The 20849-nt window shown below is 44.6% G+C and overlaps 1 protein-coding gene across 2 annotated transcripts; it reads right to left on the reverse strand.

The window, feature by feature from the left end:
* Window positions 1-154: 154 nt before the first annotated feature.
* Window positions 155-20260, reverse strand: LOC311111574 (pyruvate kinase PKM-like). 2 transcript variants are annotated; one of them, XM_084154330.1, is made up of 11 exons: window positions 19937-20260; window positions 13286-13464; window positions 12340-12431; window positions 8013-8144; window positions 7316-7502; window positions 6850-7120; window positions 6479-6629; window positions 6176-6328; window positions 4868-5034; window positions 3048-3229; window positions 155-1450 (listed from the first exon to the last, which is right to left on the reverse strand). In XM_084154330.1, the coding sequence occupies exons 2-11, from the start codon at window positions 13440-13442 to the stop codon at window positions 1344-1346; spliced, it is 1599 nt and encodes a 532-aa protein (XP_084010456.1). In that variant the 5' UTR covers window positions 13443-13464; window positions 19937-20260; the 3' UTR covers window positions 155-1343. The 2 variants fall into 2 exon arrangements, with proteins under 2 accessions (XP_084010456.1, XP_084010457.1); XM_084154331.1 differs by lacking the exon at window positions 4868-5034 and adding an exon at window positions 4325-4491 and having other exon boundaries at window positions 19937-20013.
* Window positions 20261-20849: the final 589 nt, after the last annotated feature.

The raw sequence follows: 20849 nt of genomic DNA on the forward strand, positions 1-20849 counted from the left end.
GTAGTGTAAATTCTATGTAGCTCCTGGGCTAACAAAACACAGCAAAATGGGCGAGCCGGTCTGAGATGGCGTGTACACAACCCAGAGTCTGTCTGACCCTATAAACCCTCCTATCCTCTTAAAACTGTTATACAAACATGACAGGAACAAGACAGGTGCTCATCTCTTTTAATGATTGAAATACAGTCATGAAGGACAACTCAGTACACCAGATTAACATTGTATTACCCTTAACATTGTTAGACCTTACACCCTACTATCAAAATCAAAGCAGTTGGACATTTAGACACACAAACTAGGTCACCAACAGACAGGAGCTAGAGAGGAGGAAGGGAGACGTGCTCCACCCATCAGATGGGGTTGAGGGGGGCGGGGCAGGAGGTCCACCCCCCCCCAGTGCCCTCTGAAAGACCCTCAAAGTACTGAATTCATTCAACATTACATTTGGAGAGAACCATGTAGCAGCTTACATACATACAGTGGTTCTTAAGTGCCAACTTAGTTATGACAAATACAAATAAATGTAAGGGCTTTCTAATAATACTTCTCAACACACTAAACAAAAAGTAACTGTAGTCAAATAACTAACATGGACACCCAATACATTATAGGATTTCTCTATGTTAGACAAAATATACGTAGTATTGGATGCCCAGAATCTAAAGTCATTCACAAAAGTCAAGTATAATACAGAATGTTACATTGTCTACAGTAGATTGGGAGTGCAGAGAAAGCAAGTATACAGAACAATGTAAATACAGACAGCACAAGGGCTCTGTTTGGGAGAAGAGTTTAACTGAGACAGGGCCTTAAAGAAGAGCCGTTCGCGGCGGGTCGCCACCATTTTGTTCGCTTTATAGGCATGGGAGTGTGTGTTTTGTCCAAGTTACAGTACAGCAGGCTCTCTTAAGGTGTGCCCCGCCTCCCTCTCCGCTCTAAACAGAGGCGCCCGGGACGTGCAGACAGACAGGCCAGGTTGCCGCTCTTTCAGTCTGGTTTGAGTAAGAGTTATACATGGGTTTGTTTGTGTGAATAAATACAGCTGTTTCTGGTGGGCGCGTAAAGATGCCCTGGAGACTGGGGTACAGGGGGCAGAACAGAACACACCTACGTGAGGGAACCCTGGAAAGGAGTGGATTGTAGTGGGGAGGAGATTTCCTATTGGACGAGTCACCACCACTGGCCTGTCCTTGGGGAGGAAGAAGAGGCCAGCTGTGTTTCAGTGAGTCTAAACTGTTGTGGGATGTACGAGTGTCTGAGCCCTGGTGTTTTGTACAGGGGCAGAGGGACAAGGAGGCGAAGACAGTGGAGGGGTGAGAAGGGGAAAGGAGGGTAGTCATAATTCAAGGAACCACGACCACACGCATGGTGTTGGTGTAGCCAGAGCCTGGGCGCCAGCCGGTCAGGACGATCACCACATCGCCCTCCTTGACGAACCCTCGCTCCTTGCCTGGAAAACAAAGAGCACAGGTGTCAATACCGTACACATACCAATAGAACGTCAACTGGTCAATACCATACACATACCAATGGAATGTAAAAAAATAAAAAATAATCACCATACCAGGATTAGTATCGAGATACCAAAACAATACCACAGCAAAAAAAATAATTATCCAAAGTCAAAGAATGGCACTTGATCCAGACAGAAACTAGGCTACTACACTGTTCTGGCAAATCTTTGGCCATTGAGTTCAATATTACATTTGAAATGTTCAAAATGGCAATTTTTTCCTGAGACAGCCATGGATTGTTTTTTACCAAAGTCAAATTGATTGTATAATTGATTCATTAATGCATACAACTACAACAATGGTAATCATTTATTTGAATAGTAAATCTATTGATCATCTTGGTAGATCAAGATGTAGCCTAGGCCTACTCATAGGATGCTTTGAGTTATTGAGCTTATTTTGGTCTATGGGGCTACAGATGACAATCGGTTTACCTTCCATTTGTGACTTATTTTATTGTACTGATCAACATTTGCATAGAAGTAGCAAAATCGCTTTTTTAAAATCGCACACTGTTTAAGGAAGTCATTCACGAGGCACATGCAGTCAGTTCGGCGAGGGAGAGACGATTAACCCAGTGAATGTTTTTGTTGACAATCAGCTTTGAAATCAGCATATGATCACAAACAAAGTTCTAGGGAGGTGAATTGATGTCAACTTAAGCTAGCAAGGAAAGTTAGTATGGGTGTGCGCATCTTCCCCTTTCAAGACAAATCGATACGTTGTAGTTTGAAACTATTCTGTGCGAGTCGGTTTGATTAGAGGAACGAATCGATACAACACTAACATTTGTTGTATACAAACACATTCATTTTCCATTCTAAATTAAAATCTGCTGCTAATGGAGCTCATGAGCTGGGGGCCTCTGAGCTGGATCTGTCAGAGTTGACTCATATGCATGCATATAGGATGTATATGGTGGAAGTAGACACCCGAGCCATAAGGGATACTGGGCATCCACCCCCTCGGCACATTCCTCACTCGCTAGATGAGCAATTAAAATCAAATCTTCCGCCACCCCAAAAAAAAAGGAATACAAAAAAAAAAGAAGTCTTCTGATGTGATTTAAGCATTGTCATGGACATCAATTTCATTGTTTCTATGAACAACGAAGTAATCTAAAACCAAGAAAAATTAAACAGAAAACTATTTGGGAAAATATAAAAAACTGAATTTGGGAGAAGAAAATAGATTTTAGGGCCCCCCCCTTAGTGGTTTATTAACCATTATTTTACCAGGTATATTGACAAAACAGTGCAATACTTTCTCTTGTACACTAATGACACGGAAGACTTGGAGGGGAGAGGAATGTGCCCATTTGAAAGCTATAATTTTTTTTAGTAGATCGCAAGTTTTTTAAATATTTTTTTTAAGTAGCTCTCATGCTAGAAAAAGGTTGGAGACCCCTGGTTTAGACCGTTTGGAAGCTGAAGGACTGAGTGAGCTTCTCTTCTGGTGAGCACTAAATACCATAGATATCCAGTAGATCTTACAGCTCATGAAAATAGCTTTAAAATGGCTGCGGACTCTCACCCATTTCCATGGCGAAGTTGACCCGGAGGTCGACGTCCTCGGCCCAGACGTCGTGGGCAGGCTTGTTGTAGAGGACAGGGAAGATCCCACGATACAGGTGGGCCTGGCGGGCGGTCTGGCCGTTACGGGTCACAGCAATGATGGGGGCGCGGGGCCTGTACCTGGAGATCAGGTGGGCTGACCTGCACACAGACAACACAGCTCAGACCCCTTCAGCCAAGGACACACCCAAGGCCTGCTGCCATTCCCATTTCAGATACTGGCAATATGACTTGAACAAAGCCTACACAAATCTATAAAAAAGGGGGGTAGATTTGAAACGTTATTAAAATGCATTTCTGAAATATTAGGGAACTAATGATTTGATTAGTAGAGGACCTACTATAGTAAAATAAATGGTTTGCGTAACCCTAAAGTACGCATTGATGTCAATGGGAGATCATTTGAACTACATGCCAAGTCTGTAAGCATTTGTCTCATTGTGAACATTAAACAAGCCAATCAAAGGTAACATTTCATCCTGTCAAACACTTCAGAAGCCAAGGTTCTGTTGGGGTTGCAGACAGTCACTCTAGATTGGTCAAACAAAGGGCGGCAGGTAGCTTAGTGGTTAAGAGCATTGTGCCAGTAACCGAAAGGTTGCTGGTTCTAATCCCCGAGCCGACTAGGTGAAAAATCTGTCGGTGTGCCCTTGAGCAAGGCACTTAACCCTAATTGCGCATGTAAGTCGCTCTGGATAAGAGCGTCTGCTAAATGTCAGCACAAGAGTTCAAAATAGTTTGGAAAATGTCAAGGTTGAGCAGTCAAAAGGGTCAGTTGATGTGAGGGTGAACACAACTCAATGACTCCTGCAGTGTTTTGTCAATACAGCTACATAACCTTCTACCCTGACAAACTGTATGGATCTACCAGTGTAGGTGTTCCCAATAATGTTGGACTCTTAAAAATATTAAGTTGTCATAAAAAAAAAGATCAATAAAATGTTATATTTGTAGCTACAGATCTGCCTCTACAGAGTGGCCTCTGTGCATCCCCAATTAGAACAACCCAGTTCACTCCAACCCATAACACACTCCCCCACCCACCCTTCTACAGCTCACATTACTCCACCCACCCTGGAACACTCCACACACAGAGGGGTGACGTCTATCTGGGACCATGCAACCGTTCCCCACCAATCTAAAGTAGGGGAATAGGATGTTAAGGGGCAGAGTTGCATGTTCTGTGAGTCCCTTACCTGCTGCTGCCTGTCCCTCTCCTCCCTGCCTTTCTCTTACCTGCCCGTCTTTGTGAGTACGATGAGGGCGCTAGCGCAGCACTTGAATGAGGACTCCACTGCGCCACAGGCCACGGCCTCAGAGGGGTCCCGGGTCAGGTGGGTGGTGCGTCGCAGCTCCTCAAACAGCTGTCTGTGAAAGGTGGCTGCCTCAGCCTCCCGAGCAATCTGAGTGTGTGTGAGAGTGGGCCCGAGGGAGGGGGGGGGCACGGGGGTTACACTCAGTCACACCACCACGACACACCACCGCGAGGCGCTCCTCGCACCGGAGAGGCATGGCAAACGCTTATACAGTCCTGGTCCAGTTCATTTACAGAGATGCATAGGTGTCACGACTAAAACTGGCTGTCAATAAGAGCCACTACCAGATATATAGCCAATTCTTATAATGATTCAACTTTGTGGTCTCCAGTTTGTTGTGACCGTAAGGACCTGTAAACATGTGCCATGCCCTCTCATTCAGTCCCTGTCTCTCCCTACTCTGGCTTCACAGAAACCCCCTGAGTCCCCCTCCCAGCCAGCAGTGCTACAGCCACCTGCCTACCTTCCAGAGTTAGTGAGCACAATGAACGCAGAGGACAAGATCTTAAAGGAGGCCTCCACGGCGCCGATGGCGATAGCCTCGGCCGGGTCGGTGGAGTGCGGCGCCGCGCGGCGCAGGTCCTCGAACACCTGCCGATGGAACATGGCTGCCTCTGCCTCGCGAGCGATCTGGCACAGGCGAGGGCAAGATGTAGCAGACAGACAAGGAGAACGCCAGACAGACAGATAAGGAAAGAGAGTGATAGGAGGAAAGGACAGAGGGAGGGTAGGACGTTTAGGTAAAAGGAATAGGATGAGGAGAGAGTAGGTAGGTAGAGGGAAAGGAGAGAAATGTAGGTTTAGTCAGTGCCGTTTAGTGAGACAAGAACATAACAAACATGTTAAAACACAGCCAATGGGCCACCACAGCCACTCCATTTAGCTATGGCATCTAACACATCACAGCATTATAAAACACAACCTAAACTGCTTCTATAGTTAGAATTACATTCTGATACAGCATATCACCCAAACTGACTTTGCTCATTCAAACTAGTTAGCTGTGAAGAGGTTTTATGAGATGGGCAGATGACTATAGCCAATTGGTGTTATAACATGCATGCCTTAGTCACACAGGTGAAGAAGCGATATTGTCAAACAGGAAATGAGACGAGTAAGAAACTGCTTTCAAAATCCAATAGAAACAAAGAGGGAAAACATTCAAAGACAGTAAAAGAGAAGCTGTTAAGAGGCAGAGTTAGTCTGAGCGTAATGTTAGCCCTTGTGTAGGACAGTGCTTTCAGTTAACTCACAATGCATTCTTAATAGAGAGGTGAAAACATGTTTAAGAGTGTGAAGGACTTGATGCTGCAGTGAGCTCATAGGCAGGTGCTCAAGGACTGCTGAGTCACTCCTGCCTGCATCCAGAGAGGAGTGCAGCAGCAGAAATAGAGTAGGACAGTGGAGGTCAGCTGAAAAGGAGGGCAGGGTCAGTCACATTCTCCACCCATGCCCTACACTCTGTCCTGCTAAACCTAGTGAGCATCCCCAACCCATCTATGGATCACCACAACATTTTGACTCAATATTATACTGGTCAAATCCAGATTGCTTTTGCTGACCCTGACATAAAACATAAGACATAAAACATGAATAAATAAATATGTGAAGTAGAAATGTGTGGTTGACTTCCACATGACTTCCAGTAGTCCTGACCCTCCTGTTGATAGGTCTACACAGTTTAGGTCAGGACGAGTGGTAGTCAGGGGCTGATGAGACCCAGACTGAAGGACAGTACTGGAGGGTAACTGTAGGGGGCACTCTGTCTCACCATGTGCTGTGTGCGGACAGCCTCCAGGGGGTAGTCTCCCTTGGCGGTCTCTCCACTCAGCATGATGCAGTCAGCTCCATCCAGCACGGCGTTGGCCACGTCACTACCCTCAGCACGGGTGGGCCTGGGCTTCTTGATCATACTCTCCAACATCTGTAGGAAGGACAGGGGTTCACAATGTCAGGCTACTAACAGTGTAATAACATGCACAACCTTTCACATCACAGTACCACAACAAACATGTGTAGCATCCCTGTTGAAATGTCTCCTGTTTTTCAAAAAAAGTGTCACAAGTAAACTGACCTGTGTGGCGCAGGTGATTGGCTTGCCGGCTCTGTTGCAGCGGCCAATCATCATCTTCTGGGCCAGGAACACTTTCTCTGTGGGGATCTCAATTCCCAGGTCTCCACGGGCAACCATGATGCCATCACTGGCTTCCATGATTTCGTCAAACCTGCACAGGGGACGGGAAACAGGATTCAGATTTACTATTCTGATTTAACATTCCTATCGCGTTTATGAACTATGATAAGAGATACTGCATGCCATTTAATATAATGTGCATTCAGTGATGGAACGTAAAGATTTTGGGCACTGGCCAGTCGAGCACAATTTCTACTAGCCAAGGGTCCAAAATCAGCTTGTATTTCTTTGCATTTAATGCCATCACAGACCTGCGGACTCCCTCGTGGTTCTCCAGTTTGCTGATGATCTTGATGTTCTTGCCCTTCTCTCCCAGCACCTTCCTGACAGCGTGCACGTCGGCTGCTTTACGGATGAAAGAGGCAAACACCATGTCCACGCCCTGCTCCACACCAAAGGTCAGGTCAGAGATGTCCTTCTCAGAGACAGCAGGCAAGTCCACAGCAGCACCAGGCAGGTTCACACCCTTCTTACTGCCCAGGGTCCCTCCGTTCTCAATCTCACACATCAGGTAGTTGTCGCCTGGGGACACACATTGGAGAGGACACCATTACATCTCCAGGCTAAAGAATAGGAAAGAACCATCTCTATCCTTTAACCACCCAAAGGTTCAGTAAGTGAGGGGATTCTAGGGCTCATAGATCCTCAGAGGAATATTCTCTAGTCTATTTAGTTCTTCTTAAGTGGGAGCCAGACATGGACTCTTAGATAACTCACCGATCTCCTTGACCTGGAGGGACACAAGTCCGTCATCGATGTAGATCTTGCTGCCCTGCTCCACCACCCTGGTGATGTTCTTGTAGTCCAGCCACAGATTGTCTTCATCACAGTTCTCCTGGTAGGCATCATCCAGGGTCAACTTGATCATGTTGCCCTTCTTCAGCTCCACCTCAGATGTGCCACTCTGACACACACAGGACCATGGATGAGTCTCAATAGGAACCATGACTATTGGGGTTCAACCACTCAAATGGCTCATTGAAGTAAAAAGGAGCAGAGTTCGAAATTGGTCTCAAGCTTGAAGTAGTCCAGGATATCTTTATCACAAGCCCTTCAATATCAGTTCATACAGACGTAGGATCTTAATCTGATCACCCGGTTGCAGGAGAACTTTCCTGCAATGCAGGAAATGTAAACCTTGTAGTGTATTTGGGGTTTAAAAAGGCTTCTGAAGTTTGTAATTTCTACTTGATTTTGCCTTAAGAAAGGATCAATCCCTACAAAAAAGTATATTAACTATAATCCACATTTCCTGTTGCTGCAGGATTATTTCCCTGCTGTAGCAAACTGGCTTAAATGAAGATCCTACATCTGTACTCAATATTTTTTACAACAAAATGAGTGTAGTAAACATTGGATAGGGCCTCCAATCAGTTGATGTGTGCTGGGAACATGGTTGATCATTTCTACTCACTCCCTTGATAAGTCCAGTCCTGATCTCAGGTCCCTTGGTGTCCAGAGCGATGGCCACGGGGCGGTAGTGGATGCTGCCGGGCTCAAAGCTCTCACAGGCCTCACGCACATTCTTAATGGTCTCACAGTGGTACTGGGGAACAGAGAACAGAATAAAAAAACATTTTCTAGAAGAAAATAATTTGAACAGGCTTGTACATTTAACACTAAAGCAATAACGCATCAGCCAGACATTGCCATTTTATTTCAGTGATGACGTGAGAGATGGACCAGGCGTGGGGAGGGAGGGGAAAACTCATGTCGGAGGGTAGAAACCTAGTGTAGGTGTAATGAGTCACGCAACTGAGCATAATCAGCTGACAACATATCAGGGCAGGGCAATAAGACAAGATATGCATTATAACTACTACCAACAATGTCAGCAACGTGAGTGAAATATGACCGCAATCAAGGATGTGGTCTAGACAACTGTTACCAGTAGGTCAAACATCTAGCTACCACTGAGAAAGTTAAATGGTTTTCAATTATTAAGGCGAAGATGTTCTGAAGAGCAATAGAAAACGTTCTCCCTGGATTTCTAGGAAGAGGTCACTTAAATTGGTCATATTTTCAGCTACAACATACAGTACAGAGTAATTATTTATGTAAACAGTGCGAATCAAGAAGGCAAATGCATTTCGCAGCGGTTACCCGATGGCCCTGGGCAGGTAAACTGAACAGTCAAGCAGGTGGAATCTGCTTTGTGGCTGCCCGGGGTGGACAGGTGAAATTGTCCCGAAGACCACTGTTATTTCGCATTGATTCTACTGTTCCATTTGTTAATGTGCATTAGCGACTCACAACAAAAAAGAAACCAAGGCCAAGCCATTACACAGTTATTTCCCCACTCCCTCTAGTTTACACACACGCTCCCATTAGGCCTGCAGAAATACTGCCTATAAAAACGTATCTAACTGATGGGATACATAAAACTGTAGACAAGCTACATTCCTTTTCCCCTCCTTGTCTCACTCAATTCCGACCGCGCCCTCTAGTTTACACACAAAAGCTCCCATTAGGCCTGCAGAAATAATACCTATAAAAAATATAACTGATGGGGTACACAAACAAAACTGTAGACAAGCTACATTCCTTGCCACTCATGAACGCTTTATCACAAATAAAAAAATTGACTGGTTGATTGAAGTAGGCCTGCGTTCCAACCACAAGCTGCATTTTCCTGTGCCATTTTGTAAACTGCTAGTGTGCCATTTAGAATAGGTTACAACCCCCCTAAAACTAGGCAGGTTTCAGACTGAAATATGCAACAAAAAACAACAACATTGTTTTGGTAAGTCAAAGAGCATATTTTTGAGAATCATTAGTGTACCTTGTTATTATTTAATAAAATCCTGCCCACCAAGTTTAAGCTCACAAACATAACATGGAAAACCAATTAACACCCACCAAATCTGGTGAATTTAAGCTCTCAACTCCTAATACTAAGGGAAAAACACCCTGTTAAAAACGGAAGTAAACTAAACAGTTAGAAAGCTGCACCATTTCGGAAGCACGTGTCGTGGATCAGTGTGTTTAGACAGAATATTCATTTGATTTAGCTGCCCAGTGTGCTAGCTAGGAAGTGGGTTTACAGTTTCATTAATTTGCCATGAGAAAAAGGCTTGTGGAAAAAGCAACTCCCTCACGAGCCGCTCATCAGTGAAGGGATAGAATTGTATTTTTGGCAAACTCTTTTTTCCACTTGACTACTATTAGGATACTGTAGAAAGTTGAGTTAATAAAGAATCCACATTATGAATAACTCTTCTCAGCAAGTTAAAGAGACATAATGGGCCTCCCGAGTGGCGCAGTGGTCGAAGGCACTGCATCGCAGTGCTAGCTGAGCCACTAGAGATCCTGGTTCGAGTCCAGGCTCTGGAGACCCATGGGGCGGCGCACAATTGGCCCAGCGTCGTCCAGATTAGGGGAGGGTTTGGCCGGCAGGGGTATGCTTATCCCATCGCGCACTAGCGACTCCTGTGGCAGGCCGGGCGCAGTGCATGCTGACACGGTCGCCAGGTGTACGGTGTTTCCTGACTTATTGGTGTGGCTGGCTTCCGGGTTAAGTGGGCATTGTGTCAAGAAGCAGTGCGGCTCAGCTGGGTTGTGTTTCGGAGGACGCACAACCCTCGACCTTCGCCTATCCCGAGTCCGTACGGGAGTTGCAGCGACGGGACAAGACTAACTATCAATTGGATAGCCCAAAAATATACATATTTTTAAAAAAGACCCAAAAAAGCATGTTTTTGAGTTGTGTGATTTAAACATTTTTGGGACTGGGGTGGCTGGTGAAATTTTTATTTTTATTCACAAGACACTATGACTGGTTCACCAAAAGGTGAATTTCATTCCCCCATGTTGGAGTGAAAGACAACTCAATTTATGGCATGTGCAAGTGTAAAACCAAAAAAAATAAAAAAAAGTTGGCCAAGTAACCATAATCTTCAGGCATGTGAAAACTGCTCCCAACTTGCCAGATGGGCAAGTGCCCATGAGAGCTTATTGTCAACCCAATTTTTACCTAGTCCCTATTTAGATTAGACACTCCGTGCAATACCCTTTAGCAGTTGTAAACTTGTGGTTAACATGAAACCTTATTCACAGACAGCATGACCTGGACATGTACTCATCAAGAGAACACAGTTTACAAAGAGTTTAATACACTACTACAACCTGTCTGTCCACATGTACATTACAACTATGCTGATGGTTGAGTGGCAGTGCTAGAGTTGCCCTTGGAGACAGCTGCCCCAGACGGATCATGATGCTTCTCCCCATCTGGGTAAGTAACCTGAGCTTTACCTAAGCACTTAATTGGCAGGTAATCAGACAGGGCTTCATTTCCATTCTCTCCTTCCCAGTTATACTGCACTGTTGTTACTGTATCACCACAAACAGCCTTGGCATCAAAGGGAGCCAATAGTGCACAGTGCCAAATTAAACCAAGATAACTACATTCTCAGCATCTCTCTTAGATCAGCTAGTCAGACAAAGCCAGGTAATCTGAGAACTGGGTATAGTTTCAACAAGTGGAAATGTCATTCCATGAAGCTATAAATAAAGACGTGGATGTGCCCTTCCTAACATTCTGATAAGCCTCCATGATGCAGCACAGTCAGTAGAGGAGGGCCAGAAGACAGGATGACAAGGTGAGTGGCTCAGGCCCCCTGCCTGAGAGTAGCAGGTTAAGACAGAGGAAGTGTCATTGGCCTGCTGAGTGACCTCTACTGAACAGGGAATTGGAGCAGGTGACAGTGTGACGAGTGGGAGTGACTCCACCTGTTGCTACAGGCCTGCACCCTGGGTGGGGTGATAAAGCTACAAGAGGAAGGCACAGATTAAGTATTTATAGTGGCACAAGCCACCTCAGGTTAGGTTTCCACTGCTGTCTGTCTGCTCCATCTCACAGTTTAGTGCCTACCTTTGATCCTGCCCAGACAACTCCACCCTTGAACTGCACATGGTTGGCACGCAGTACATCGCACGTTCAACGACATCTTCTGAAGGTAGCTAACATGTTGCAAAGGAGCATGCCTGACTGACAATGACGAGTGGCATTAAGAGACATTGGAGCAGCTAAACTTGACCTAAAGCACATCAAAACAGCCTGTGTGTGTGTGCTATTTTTGAAGCTTTTTAACAAAGCAAGTCTGTAAATAAGAATTTGTTCTTAACTATGACGGCCTAACCCGGCCGACGCTGGGCCAATTGTGCGCTGCCCTATGGGACTCCAAATCACGGCCGGTTGTGATACAGCCTGGAATCTAACCAGGGTCTGTAGTGACGCCTCTAGCACTGAGATGCAGTGCCTTAGACTGCTGCGCCACCTGGGTAGGGCTGGGAATTGCCAAGGACCTCGCGATACGATATTATCACAATACTTTGGTGCCGATACGATATGTATCGTGATTCGATACTGTGATTTTATTGCAATTCAATGTTCTAAACATATCGCTCACCATATGTCTGTTGTTGAGGGACAAGAGGGAGTCATGAGAAAACATGTTTGGATCAGTCATGGAAATAAGTGCTGAAAACAAATTGGCTCCCTATTTAAAGAGATGGAAAACAAGCTATGAATGAAAAATACTGACATTTGTGCAAACTAGCGCAAATCATATTGAGATACTGTCAAAATGATACATCGTCAAAATAATATCCTGATATGTAACCATCAATTCCCCCCCCCCCCCCCACCACTATTCAGATATGGGGTTTAGGGCTGGATCCAGTCTGTGATCTTCCTCCACTGCAGCAGTCTAGGTGTCTAGACATGCTAGGGAACCCACCTCGTGAGATCCATGGGAGAAGTTCATGCGAGCGATGTTCATCCCAGACTTGATCATCTCCTTCAGCATGTCCACAGAGCGGGAGGCTGGCCCTGTTATGACAGATAGGGGTTAGAGGTCGGGTTTAAATATCGGCATACATACACTAGTGTGAGGTCATACAGTAGGTATTTCATAGCATCATCCTATAGTAGAGGGCCTTTAAAATGCTGATGTAAAAATAGTATAGGCCTACAGACATTTGAAAGCTGGTATCCATTGGGTGTGTGTGTTGGGTGATATACTGGGGTATTTGGAAACGGCCACAGGATGTTTTTCAATACCTTCAAAGCTATTTCTTTGAAGTTTTGTTTAATACATTTGTAGATACTTTAAGTAAATACCTGCAGTCAACTTGTGATGAAGATTGCGTTCTTCATTTCACCTATCACAATTTATTATGAAGCTTACCGGTAGTCCCCAGTCACGTGGTGTTTACAAGCACACAACGACGAGAGACCGGAGCCTTGTGAGGCACTCACTGTTGTGCAGCACACGCCAGGTCATCTAGTTACAGTAAGGAATTCACAACTAAAAGTTTGCCAGCTAGATATCTAATAACTATTAAATTAACTGTCTAAAATGTGCTAAATGCTCTGCAGTTGTGCATTTGGTTTACTAATTTAGTAGCTAGTTTGCCATCTAGCTGAAGCAGGATGTCGGTCCTCTATATAGTTTAGGTCAGAGACAAATTGACAATGCGTTCGTTAGCATTCTCTATGGGATTTCACATGTACGTGTTAGCATTGCTAACTGGCAGATTACAGAGGCTCAGTGGGGTTTGAAAATGTGGCCCTTGTGTTCAGTGCCGGTATTACCGAATATCCCGGGATGGCACAAGGTTGGTATGAAGGTTTGACAATCTGGATACCTCCCAAGCCTAGTGTGAGAGTGTGTGGCCACTGACCGATAGTGCAGATGATGCCAGTGTTGCGGGCGGTGGTGGGCTCAGAGTCGATGTCCAGCAGGCACATGTGCTCCAAGAAGGTGTCGGCCATGGCAGCGCCAAGCTGCTGCGTTTGGACGAAGGCAGAGCCCATGTCTTGAGACTTTGAACCGGGCATGATGGCAGAATTTGAAGAAGTCCTGGAGGAGGGAGAAGAGGTGATATGAAAAGGCATACTACTAAGACAGTAAGGGGCCAATGGTTCACGCAATTCAGTTTCTCCAATCTCTAGCATTATCAGGTCATGGACTGGACTGCCACATTAAACACAGGACCACACTGGTTCATGAAACCATCCACTTTAGATCCAGTCTACAACACAGAATAGCCTAATGAATTAGCACACAACAGTTTATTGAGGCACAGTGTGTGGCTTTGAATCAATTGAAGTCTGTGCAAATAACCGTTTGTGGAATGAGTAACCTATTCAGAATACAACTACAGCTGAAAAAACAGGAAGTGTGATTGAAGCCCTTCCCTGCTGGTTCGCATGCTGCACAATAGACAAAGACATGGGCCTAAATACAATTGATCTAGAACATGCCTGGGCTACAGATTCATGTTGAGGCTATTCCTAACCAGTAACATTCCACAGAATTCTCAGATTGAGGCGCACATTGAGCTGTTTGTATATTGTGTTCTCCCCCTCCTCCCCTGGACTGAGTCACCCATGGCAACGGCAGCCCGCAGCCCTGGCTGACACAGTGTTTTCATTACTTCCTCCTAGCCCAGGACAGATCACTTTCAACATGGCTCAATACAGAGCTGTTGAAAACAAGGGGACATTGAGAAGAACGGCCTCAAACCAAATAGGTTACTTCATAGTATTATAAAGTTATCATGCTCAAGACTCTTCCATTTTCTAGTGTCCATCTTTACAGTATTACACAACAGGTTCTTCTGTAGGTCAGGCCAAATTCTCAATGGCTTCATGGCAGGCTAAAAAAAAAGTCAATGAGGTAGCTCCGTTTGTGTAAGGTGGAGCATCTCTACTTTGAGAGTGTGGAGTCTGAGTCAACGCTGCAGTCTGCTACAGGGGCTCTGTTGCCATGGTTATATCACCCAGGAATGTGGCAATATATAGCCTACATACCACATACAGAAGGTATGACGAGGGGAATCACTGGAGGGCTGCCCTGGACACAGACAGGGTTACCAAGCAGGAGTAGCCTTAACACTAACCAGTGGAGAGTTTTGACTTTCACCTAGTCTAAATTATACAGTGACACTCACATGAACATGCTCACTGATTGCTTCTTCAAGGTGGAGCTTCTAGGAAATACTAAGCTTTCTAATAGGCTACACCTGTTAGTCTACCTTGGTGCATGTTGTGGTGAACAGATGCCAGTTTCACTAGTCTGGCAGACCTTTAAGACACTACTTAAAGCAGATGAGATAATCTGCAGAATGCATAGGGACAGAGAGAGCATGTTATTCTCCTCAATAGCGCCGCTTACTGAAAAGCACAATCGTGTCACACATTTCCCCTCAAAATTACTAGCCTAGCTTGAATTAGCCGAGGCTAGATTTGTTAGCCTAACATTTGCATTAGCCAATGTTGTATTCCGCACCCCAAAACCTCCTTGTTCTCATTCATTTGGCTACAGATTCTCCTCTCTGCAAGTAGGCTATTCAGTAGGGCTGGGAATTGCCTGGGACCTTAGGATATTATCACGATACTTAGGTGTCGATATGATATGTATTGTGAGTCGATACTGTGATTTTATTGCGATTCGATGTTCCAAACATATTGCTCACCATATGTCTGCTGCAGAGGGACGAGAGAGCCATAAGAAAACAAGTTATCAGTCATGGAAATAAAAGGCCTGACAGAATTGGCTCCCTATTTAAAAATACTGGAGTTTTGGTACAGCCAACTAGCGCAAAAATAATATTGCGATATTGTCAAAATGATACATCGTCAAAAATAATATCCCGATAAGTAACTGTATCGATCCCCCCCCCGCAATCACTAGTATTTAGGGCAGTCTACCCTCTAGAACCAGGCCTACACAGCTCATCTCCTTCAGTGTGTAAATGCATCGTGACAGGGCCATTCCACACAGCAGCAGTAAAACCAATAGGCGGCAGCTCAGTGACATCACAGAGCCAGAGCCTCCGAGGCAGCAGCTCAGTGTTGTACGTGAGCGCGGTCACATCCTGCTCTCTCCAGACTCCCAACTGCACACACAGAATGAGACGGCAGGGGCAGCCCCCAGACAGAGCACAGTGTAGACTGCATAGGGAGACTGCTGAACATAAATCATACAATGTCTTCTCAAATGAGGCCTAGATTATTATCCCTGGAACACACGGTTTACAGCAGCTGGCAGAAAGCCCAACAGGGTGATTTTATTGGGGGGGGGGGGGGGGGGGATGAGACGGGCTCTTATGTCCACTGTCAAGTGCCAACACAAAGGCTGGTTAGCTAACCAACAACACTTGACAAACTCAAGGAGGTTGCCGATATCAACTTCAACATTTGCAAATGAAGTATGCACATTGAAATCAGTGCCATAGGCTACATAAAATGCATACAGTGCCACAATGCAGTTGTTGTTTATATGGTCAATTTGGTTTAATTCCTTCCTTTGATATCAACAGGCTCTTGTTTGGAATTATCCTACAGGCTCTGAGGTTGTCCTGACATGACCCAGCCTGCTAGGCTTCCTCAGTGAAACCCTCCCTACCCTGTGACGAACACAAAGCTAGGCTGATGATGGCTCGCCAAAAGATGCTCTACAGTCCAAGGCCATGCCAAGCCAGTCTAACCCCACCCTTTATTACTGAGAGACACCATTCATAAGCCTGTGACAAAGATGTAAAGTATGTTAGGGCTGACCTAGGGCCAGTGACACACACCAGTAATAAACCTAAGTGACCCAGATGCATGTCTAACGTTAGAGCTGCTATCAATCCTTTCCAACAGCACCGCTCACTGGAACAGAATATGCATCCCCGCTCTCCATGCCCTTCCTTTCACTTCCTGTCTATGCCTACATATACACCCCCCCTCCCCTCACAAATTCACACATGCATGCACACACTGCGATGTCTCCACTGCGCATTGGCAGCATAGTAAGAGGTTGCTTTACGTCACATGACATTCTAGGAGCAGCCATGAGGACACTGACGTAGCCTATAATCCTACACTGGTGACCTCTGAGAGAAGCCCAGCTCTCTACGCTACATTGATTCAGTCTCGTCATCCAGCTATGTGACGTTACGTACCAGTAGACCTTTCTGTTCCTCCTGGGGACGTATAGGCACATAGCTGCCACAGACCTCCAGAGGATCCCCAGTCTGTGTGACCCCCGGTCCCAACAGAGCGCAGCAGCAGAGCTAATCGGACAAGCATGGACTCCTGGTAGAGTGACTTGCCTGCCTATACAAGGCTCAGGAATAAATCCTCTTCTCTTCAGTGAAGACAATGTGCTGCAGCACACACAGTAAAGGCTGCTGCATCCATGGAGCAGGCTGCCTGCCCTGATACTGCAGATATACATGAGACCTTCAAACCCACCGTTTACCACAGCGATACTATGCTTGCAGCACTAGGTCATATTACCCCCTGGGCTCTAAAATGGTGGATGTGTATTCTAATAATAACACAGGGTAAGCCTGTGTAGAAGAGAAAACACTAGCCTGGGATTAGTGCATTGCATCATGCTGCCATGGGATGGCAGTAGTCATACGTCACTGGGTGGGTGACACCGTTGCATTCTGTGCTGCATTGCATTACACAGCAGATAGTATCCATGTTCTGCTGCGTTGCAGACTAGCGTTACTCAGCACCTGTAGCCACTATGCTAGTCTCACATTGCCAGACAGCGAAGAGCAGGAGGCAAGGCTACCACTATGCATGGCAGACTGCATGGAAGAGACACCAGCTGCGGCAGGCCTACTGCAGCAAAACAGATTATCACTGTAGACCTACACCCCTCAACACTGCAGCAGGTTAAGGACAGTTCACTGAGGAGCCATGGCTATATTTCTTCTTACTCAACTCTCAATGGCAGTTGAGTACGAGACAGACCAGGAGTATGATGTGCAGAATAATGAGTAATAGGTTTTCAACCTGGGGTTTCTGGCTTCTTATTCACCTCATTGCGAATAAACTTCAGAGGAAGAGGTGCCTAGTCATTCTTCCTGTGTACCGTTAGGGGTTATTTCATGATTTGACACTGAGTAATTTCCTGCTGTAAGTTTCCAAAGTGACACCATACTGAGAGTATTTCAGACAATTACTGTGTGGCCTGCAGCATACGTGCTTCCAGCCCAGTACTCTGGGTATGCAGATTGCCGAATAGGGCACTAACGTATACATTATAATCTAGGCCTCTCACACCCCTACGAGATGCACTATGTTGGAACATACCATAGTATAGCCCAGCCCCTTCCTCCACAAGATTCCTAACCTACTGAGATATGCTACTATGCCCTAGCGGCCCAAAATAGAAGCTGGCTCCCTCAAGTGACCTGGCTGATGCAGTGTCAAGTATAGGGCCAGGGTGGCTTGTATTTCCTCCTACACTAACACAGGGCTCTGGGCCAGAATAATCTGTTCCATCCATAACAATGGCTGAGCATCTCAGGAATAGTCCTAACCAGACATAGGAGGAGCACTAAACCTTAATTTGAAGCCTAAATTCGTTCTGAGACTGACTAACCACACATTTCAGATATGAAATGTGCAAATTGTTCAAGCTAGTCTAGGCAGGCTTAATCAAAAACCAATTGAAACAGTATGAAGCCAGCAAAGCAAGATCTCTTGTAGGCCTATATTATGGAGGACTAAAAGTGCCACAATTAAATAAATAAATACACCATTAAATAATTACTTAAATGTGTCATTAATTAATTAAAATTAGAATTAAATACATAAATGTGTTATTAAATGTGTCATTAATTAATTCAAATACCGATTCATTTTATGTAAAATACATATATAATAATTTCACTATTTACATTTACATTTCATGGTCCTGCGTTGGAGTGCTTCCTGAATTACTTAAAACTGTCAAACTGACCCATCAAAAGTTGGTAGGCGGAACCTAACGCCTGATTGGTTACCCTCTGCATCAAGCCAAGACAAATCAATTCCGGATAATGTCAGCAGGTCCTGCTTCTACATCCTCTGCTAAGTTTAAAATGTCTCTAACCAACTCCCTGGAAAGTTCACGGAGATCCTCCATTGTCTCTATCCAGGTTGGCCTACTCTACTTCAGACCAAAGCAATGGATCAGACTAGATTCGCGTTAGCCCCGCCCACTGACTTTGATGGGTCAGTTTGACAGTTTTAAGTAATTCATGAATCACTGCAATGCAGGATCATGAAATGTAAATGTAAATAGTGAAATAATTATATATGTATTTTACATAAAATGAATCGGTATTTGAATTAATTAATGATACATTTAATTACACATTTATGTATTTAATTCTAATTTTAATTAATTAATGACACATTTAAGTAATTATTTAATGGTGTATTTATTTATTTAATTGTGGCACTTTTAGTCCTCCATACTATATGACCATTTGACGTGGGAGAGATGGAAGAACTCTGACCAAGGAGGTCAGGGTTTGATGCAGGCTAGCTGATAGAGCTATAGTAATGATGTATGACTAGTCAATAAACAGGCACTGCAGAGGTATTCTAGAAGGTTGCACAAACTCATCCCTCCTCCGTGTCAAAGCCTATCCATTCTGACATAGTTCGTGCCCTATAAAAATCTGTTTTTCTTTTGTCACGTTATCCGTATCGCGGATTTTATAGGGCCCAAGAGTTTGACAGGTCAGTGAGGGCATACTACTGCAGTAAAGGTGCTTGTTCTAGACTTATTTCCAACAAAAGGACACCAGACAAAATGATCCGTTACCAACGCAGGTCCCACAGTGAGAATAACAGTTTTGTTCAGGAGGCCGGGTGGACCGCACATCTCATAATTATTATTAAAACAACCGATTAATTAAACTGGTAACATGAGATTGGTCCCAGTCATCAGTCTGCAATACAGTGCATCCACTGATGCGCCATAGGTCACGTTTCCATCTCTGCGTCACATTTTCAAGAACTCGAGATATCGCGAAGACAAACTGGCCAATGGAATGCCAAGTTCATCGGGCAACCACACCCACCACGTAAGACAAGAAGACAAACTCACTCGTATTCTTCCCGTTTTAAAATAAAATGTTTTAGACTGACATGTTAGTTCATGACAAATAACACCACTCAGAAAATAGTAGTTAACTAGTAAGTTCACCTGTATGAATAGTTGGAGAAAGCTGCCTCTCACGGAGTTAGTCACTGACAAACGACACCATTCTTTGTATGACTACAACACTATTGTTTTAAAGTTGAAAAGGTTTAACATGGTTCCAAGTGACCATTACAGTTAAGACTTACGTTAAGTGACCTCTTACTAGGTAGCTAGACAGTTATCTTTTGGCATACATCCCTTGCCTGGGACTATGCCACAAAAGAAACCAGCTGCCAAAACAGAATATTTGAACGTCAATTGAATAAAAGGGACATTTGGTGACAGAAGTCCAGCAAAACAAAAGTACATCATGTCATTAGCTAGCTACAGCTCTTGTGATAATACTCACCTTATCTCGATGAACAACTGCGAGACTGACGTATTTCTCTTATACCCAGCAGCTCAAGGTGATCTCCCAAACTAAACCGGAACTATTTTTGTGCGATCCATCACGTATCCATCCGCGATAAAGAAGTAGGTCCTATTAAAATTATATCATGAATTCAATCAAAATATATGGTTTCAATCATTCATACATATTTAGAATGTATTTATGTATGATTTATGATGTATTCTTTGAAGAAAAAACCCGGTAAACTAGGGCTTGGAACTATAAACCAAGGGGAATAAAGGAACATAATGGAAGTGCGGTGATGCGATACCGCTGATGTCCAATCACGAACCTGAGAAGCATCTCTGAAGCATGGGGCCGACATGTGACTCAGGGATGCAGTACAATTTCTCGAACATCTCATCGGAATGGGTACCATAGCGTCTTATATTCAATTACCTGCATTTCAGTGACACTATGCTCAATCTCACTGTATAGTCGATAGTTGCATAAATATATGCGGGAGATGTGAAAATCCCAGGAAAGAGACACCAAAAAATGCATGTACATCCTCGAAGCCGCAGTGCCTCATGGGATGCACCATGACTGAAAGGTTATATTATTGTGTAATTAACAAATATGTCAGAAAATGATCGTGTCTCGCTCTCAAACAAATCAGTACCTCTATCCTTTCCAGCCTCCACTCATCTCACCCACACACATAGTATCTGATGAGGATGACGACGATATTTTACATAACTGTAGTTACCACCACGATACTACTAATCATGCAAGGCAGTTCCCCACCATATCACTTTAACAGTTTAATTTTTCATTCAGAGACTTCAGAGGGGTCTGTCAGCCGCACCAGTATAACCACAGATAGAAGTAGGAGACAGTTTCTAGGATGAGATAATTTATAATCAACAGC

This window comes from Coregonus lavaretus, assembly GCF_964263955.1.
Source record: "Coregonus lavaretus genome assembly, chromosome: 37".
Lineage (NCBI taxonomy): Eukaryota > Metazoa > Chordata > Actinopteri > Salmoniformes > Salmonidae > Coregonus > Coregonus lavaretus.

Excerpts from the sequence above, each read along its gene's own strand:
- LOC311111574 (XM_084154330.1), bottom strand. The coding sequence starts at position 13,442 with ATGCCCGGTTCAAAGTCTCAAGACATGGGCTCTGCCTTCGTCCAAACG. Across the intron at positions 6,630-6,849 it reads AACCACGAGGGAGTCCGCAG|GTTTGACGAAATCATGGAAG; the intron begins GTCTGTGATGGC and ends TCCCCTGTGCAG. Across the intron at positions 6,329-6,478 it reads CAATCACCTGCGCCACACAG|ATGTTGGAGAGTATGATCAA; the intron begins GTCAGTTTACTT and ends TCCTTCCTACAG.